This window comes from Hordeum vulgare, chromosome 5H (genome assembly GCF_904849725.1).
Source record: "Hordeum vulgare subsp. vulgare chromosome 5H, MorexV3_pseudomolecules_assembly, whole genome shotgun sequence".
Taxonomy (NCBI): Eukaryota; Viridiplantae; Streptophyta; class Magnoliopsida; order Poales; family Poaceae; genus Hordeum; species Hordeum vulgare.
Genome location: NC_058522.1, coordinates 18,676,414 through 18,682,102, shown reverse-complemented (window position 1 = coordinate 18,682,102; position 5,689 = coordinate 18,676,414). Strand labels below are relative to the sequence as shown.

The following is a 5,689-nucleotide window of genomic DNA, read 5'->3' as shown; positions in this document are numbered from 1 at the left end:
AGTTGGCTGCGACAAAGCCGACCGCGCCCCGCTTCTTCCTCCTCTCTTCCTCTTGTCCCCTCGTTCCTTCTCTCTCTATAGAAAAATACTCGAATTTTCTACGATATTAGAACTGATCTCGTGCCATCTTTATTACCACATGATTGAATGGTTGTATGAGTATGCAGAAGAAAAGTGCAACATTCCTTCAAAGAGGTTGCAATAAATGTTTTTTCTCCTACGAAACCTAATACAAATGAATATATGAGTAAAAATGATTTGCATTTATACAAATCAAACAATCCATATAGGAAAAAACTTCAAAGGACGATAAGAATCGTCTAAATATCTTTTGAGTCAAATAGGCCCTTGGCTAGTAGGATTCACGGCCCTACGTACATAGTAACGTGGTTTATCTCAGTTTAATGCTAAAAACTCTGCACTTGGGATCATTCAACAAAGGACGAGCAACATGAGCTAAGAAAGGTTTAATTAGATCACGCTTCAATCAAGCAAAACTCATGTGCCAAACTCGGATAATAGAGAGGTGATATTTTCACTTCATAAACATGATAAATAGGGATACATTGTGCCTAAACTCTGGCTGGTTTGTACAACAGTACAAGCATGCCTCTTTTAACTAGCTAGGAGAGATAACTAAAAGGATTGCAATCAAATTAGAGAAACAACAGGCCAAAAAAAATAATCGTGTCCACACAGAACAATCAAAGTGGATACAGAAAACGGAGAACTAATGTAAAACCCAGAAGTGCCAGTTCTACCTGCATAAATAAAATAGACTGATAGCATTTTGTTTGACACCGCAAACTAGCAAAATATACACCAAGTAACTTGAGGTAAGATCAGTAGTACCCATACATGCAAATACTGATTAAATTCTCTGATAATAGCCTTGGCTGTTGTCAACCCAATAGGCAAGAGCCTGGCAGTTAGCTCTTTGAGAGCAAACCCACAGGCACAAAATAGATATATAGTACTAAGTTTACTTGATAGACAACATGGTCATCAGTACCCACACACGCAAATACTAATCAAATTGACCTGATAATATCCCTGGCTGCTATCAGCTCAACAGGCAAGAGTCTAGCAATGAGCTCTTTGAGAGCAGCCGGGCAACTGCTTTTGAGATGCTGGTAGCCATCACTTGCGATCATTGCCTCCAAATTGGAAGGGGAAGCAAGGAACTCAAAGCAAGCCTCCTTGAGTCCATGGCAGTTGTGCTGCTCGGCCAAAGCCAAACTCGTGGCAACCATTTTGGTGTCAATGTGACTGCACAGCTTCTCCTCGCATATCAGCTTCAACCTCTCAATGTCGTATCTATCCGCCGCTACAAGTAGATGGCTAGCTGTCACAACATCCTCTTGTGCTGCACCTTCATGAGTGCTCTCAGGGAGTGAATCCGTGTAGATGAAATGGAGCAAGGACTTGAACACCGCAGCTTCTATATCATTAATTTCGATCGGATCACCATCTTTCTTCCTCAGGGTGCCAAAGAACTCTGCCTTGAAAACCGGTGAACGAGCAGCGAGCACGGACCTATGAGCCCAGAATATCTCGCCACCGATTTGAAAGGCCACATCTGCTCCGTCCTTGCTTTCCAGGAGACTACGGAGCTGCTGATGCAAGTTGCTTGGAGGAACCACAACAAACTGATTTGCATGATGTGTCTCTTCGCAACGGATCATCTTAATGACGGTGACGTCACACCTGATTCTGAAACTATCCCCTATAAGATGCAATGGTCCCTCCAAATCCTTGTGCTTGACAAAATTAGTGAAACCAAAGTCTGAACCTTTTCTTGGGAAGATGTGTTTGTTGATGGTTCTGATGTATGAAGGCACCGGTTCTCCACCCTTGTCAAGTAAACTAAAGGTGAATGCCGCCTTCACGTCCTTGGCATCAGCTGAAGCAAGAGCCAGATAAAGAGAGATGTGACCAGATATGAACCCAGTTGAGTGGTTGTTACCGTTTGGGAAAAACATGACAACCCAGATATGATCTCCGGCAATGAAAGGGATAGATTTCGTACAGCTGCCACACTTGAGCCGCTCCTTGGTTCTTGAGTATCCATCAATCTTGATCACGTGTGTTGTTTTGTCTTCTTCAGCTACAATGGCGGACGTGACTTTCCGGGGCATTAGCATTCTGGGGAGGTGAGGCTGGCAAGAATGCAAGATGGTAGATTTTGCCCGTGCTCTGCAGTTTTACACAATTTTGCACGAAACAATACTCTGCCAAGTCACAGGCAGGGGAGAGGTTTGCCTCTGTTTATACAATGCATACAGGGGCGAGGCTACCAGCGGCCACTGCGTGGTCGAGGATGAGCACGAGGTAGACAGGCGGGAAACGGCGAAGAGCAGGCGGATGATGGGGTTGGCGTCTCCGGCGGAGCCTGTGAGGAGCTACGCGAGCGCTGTACGCGCCGGACCTGTGAAGGAGGAGGAGTTGTCGGCTGCGAGCAGCGCACAGTGGGTAAAGCGGAGGGGGAGAAGGGAGAGGCCGGCCGGGGATGAAGCCGGCACCGCGAGATCTGAGAAACGGGAGAGACGTACCGGGGATGGGGATCTGGAGATGACGATGCCGCCAGCTTCGAGAAGAATAGACAAGGGAGAGGAGAGAGGTGGGGTTTAGGGTTTTCACGGCAGTTTAGGTTTTACTTCTATATATTTTCTTTGCCAAAAAGACCCCAATATATTAAAAAGTTGAGAAATTCGGCTTGTGTGTTTTTTTACATGCATGCATTCTATGATGTCATTAGATTCGTTTTAAATGATCGACTTTATTCTGACAAAATCTTCAAAATTAGATTCCATGTCGACATGTTTCGATAACTTTTTTTTTGCTCATACTTACCACATTTGTTGCACTTACTTGTCATATTAATAAGTACTTATTTGTCTGATAGAAAATAACTTAATCGTCAAATTTTAGAAATTGCGTATAAATATGACAATTCGACATGATTAAAATGGCAAGCACGAACAATTTTTTTTAGGCGATTACACGTAAAAATATGACAACTCAACATATTTAAAATCGGTGTCCACAGATAAATCTTTTTTGGTCACCGTTTGTAAATATACAAATCTGCATAGTTAAACTAGCATCTTGACAACTAAGTTTTTGTAAAATTGACAACTATGCAATTTTAAACTACTACTAGTAGTACTAGTACTAACCGGATGCATTTAGCTAGTGAATAACGTCTGTCAACACATGTTTTGTGTGTGACACTTTTTCTACCGATTTTCTGTGTGATGCTTTGCATGCAATTTATATTTTTGTGATGCCATCTGCATATCCTTCTAGCCCATGCCGTTGTGTGCTACAATATGGATAGATGCGACACATCGTTCACATGAAAAAAAATGGCAATTAAGTTATTTTTTCAGACAAGTAAGTGGCTAATAATACAACAAGTAAGTCTAAAAATGTGGCAATTATGGATGAAGAAAAAAAGTTCTCGAAACATGTCGACATGGGGTCTAGTTTTGAATATTACGGTGAAAACGGATTGTCAATTAAATCAACGGTTTTAAAGATAAAACTTTTTAAATTTCAAGACAATAGAGAGAATATTGATGTATTATTAGCCGGCCCATGGGATGACTTACATGCGGCGCCGCTGTGTAGTTAAATCCGAAAAAGTTTCATACTCCGGCTGTTCCTAAATATACGTCTTTTTTAGATGTTTCAGTACAAGACTACATATAGATGTATATAGACATACTTTAGAGTGTAGATTCATTCATTTTGCTTCGTATGTAGTCTCCTACTGAAATTCCTAAAAAGACTTATATTTAAGAACGAAGGGAGTACATAATAAATACATGCACACGCCGATGATGTTTTTGCACCACCAAACAACCACTACCGCTACCACCACCGAACGAGATCTATTAAAAAGGTTCATAGAGGATCCTGCAACACCAACCACTGCCACTGCCAGAACGAGCCGCCGGTACGTCGATGTCGTTTTTCCCCTATCTAAGTTGGCTTGACCTTTTTAATCTGGAACACGTGTGTTGTTTTGTCTTCTTCAGCTACAATGGCGGGCGTGACTTTCCGGCACACAAGCGGGGACTGTGGGGGACTGCGGGGACTGTGTGGTCGAAGATGAGCACGAGGTAGAGAGGTGGGAAGCAGCAACGAGCAAGCGGATGGAGGGTCGGCGTCTCCGACGAAGCCGGTGAGGAGCAACACGAGCACGGTAAGGGCCGAACAAGTGAAGGAGGTGGCGTCGGGTGTGAGCGGTACACTGTGGGTAAAGCGGATGAGGGGGAAGGAATGTTGGAAATATGCCCTGGAGGCAATAATAAAATGGTTATTATCATATTTCCGTGTTCATGATAATCGTTTGTTGTTCATGCTATAATTGTATTAACATGAAACAGTAATACATGTGTGAATAAATAAATCATAATGTGTCCCTAGCAAGCCTCTAGTTAGCTAGCTCATTGATCAATAGATGATCATGGTTTCCTCATCATGGACATTAGATGTCATTGATAACGGGATCACATCATTGGGAGAATGGTGTGATGGACAAGACCCAATCCTAAGCATAGCACTAGATCGTGTTGTTCGTATGCTAAAGCTTCTCTAATGTCAAGTGTCTTTTCCTTCGACCGTGAGATTGTGCAACTCTCGGATACCGTAGGAGTGCTTTGGGTGTATCAAACGTCACAATGTAACTGGGTGATTATAAAGGTGCACTACAGGTACCTCCGAAAGTGTATGTTGGGTTGGTACGAATCGAGATCGGGATTTGTCACTCCTTGTGACGGAGAGGTATCTCTGGGCCCACTTGGTAGAACATCATCATAATGAGCTCACTGTGACTAAGAAGTTAGTCACGGGATGATGTGCTACGGAACGAGTAAAGGGACTTACCGGTAACGAGATTGAACAAGGTATGGGTATACCGTCGATCGAATCTCGGGCAAGTTCTATACCGACAAACAAAGGGAATTGTATACGGGATTGATTGAATCCTTGACATCATGGTTCATCCGAGGAGATCATCGTGGAACATGTGGGAGCCACCATGGGTATCCAGACCCCGCTGATGGTTATTGGCCAGAGAGATGTCTCGGTCATGTCTGCATGCCTCCCGAACCCGTAGGGTCTACACGCTTAAGGTTCGATGACGCTAGGGTTATAGGGAATTATTATACGAGGTTACCGAAGGTTGTTCGGAGTCCCGGATGAGATCCCGGACGTCACGAGGAGCTCTGGAATGGTTCGGAGGTAAAGATTGATATATAGGATGGATGGGTTTGGACGCCGGAAATGTTTCGGGCACCACCGGCAAAGTACCGGGACCACCGGAAGGGTTCTGGAGGTCCACCGGGAGAGGCCACCAGCCCCAGGAGGCTACATGGGCCAATTGTGAGAGGGAACCAGCCCCTGGATGGGCTGGTGCACCCCCCACACGTAGCCCATGGCGCCTAAGAGGGGGAAAGGGGGGAACCCTAGCGCAGGTGGGCCTAAGGCCCACCAGGGGGTGCGCCACCCCCTCCTCCCCTCCTCGCCGCCATCCCTCCCCCATCTAGGGCTGCCCCCCCCTCAAGGGGGAAACCCTAAAGGGCTCCATTCCCCCTATATATAGCAGGGGTTTTTGTGTTGGCGAACGTCGCATGGGAAACAAAACATTTCCTACGCGCACGAAGACCTATCATGGTGATGT

The 5,689-nt window shown here is 44.8% G+C and overlaps 1 protein-coding gene across 1 annotated transcript; it reads right to left on the bottom strand.

Annotated features, from left to right (window-relative positions):
- Positions 1-855: 855 nt before the first annotated feature.
- LOC123398140 (BTB/POZ and MATH domain-containing protein 3-like) lies at positions 856-2,152 on the bottom strand. The gene has a single exon (XM_045092647.1). The coding sequence runs from the start codon at positions 2,142-2,144 to the stop codon at positions 1,032-1,034; it is 1,113 nt and encodes a 370-aa protein (XP_044948582.1). The 5' UTR covers positions 2,145-2,152; the 3' UTR covers positions 856-1,031.
- Positions 2,153-5,689: the final 3,537 nt, after the last annotated feature.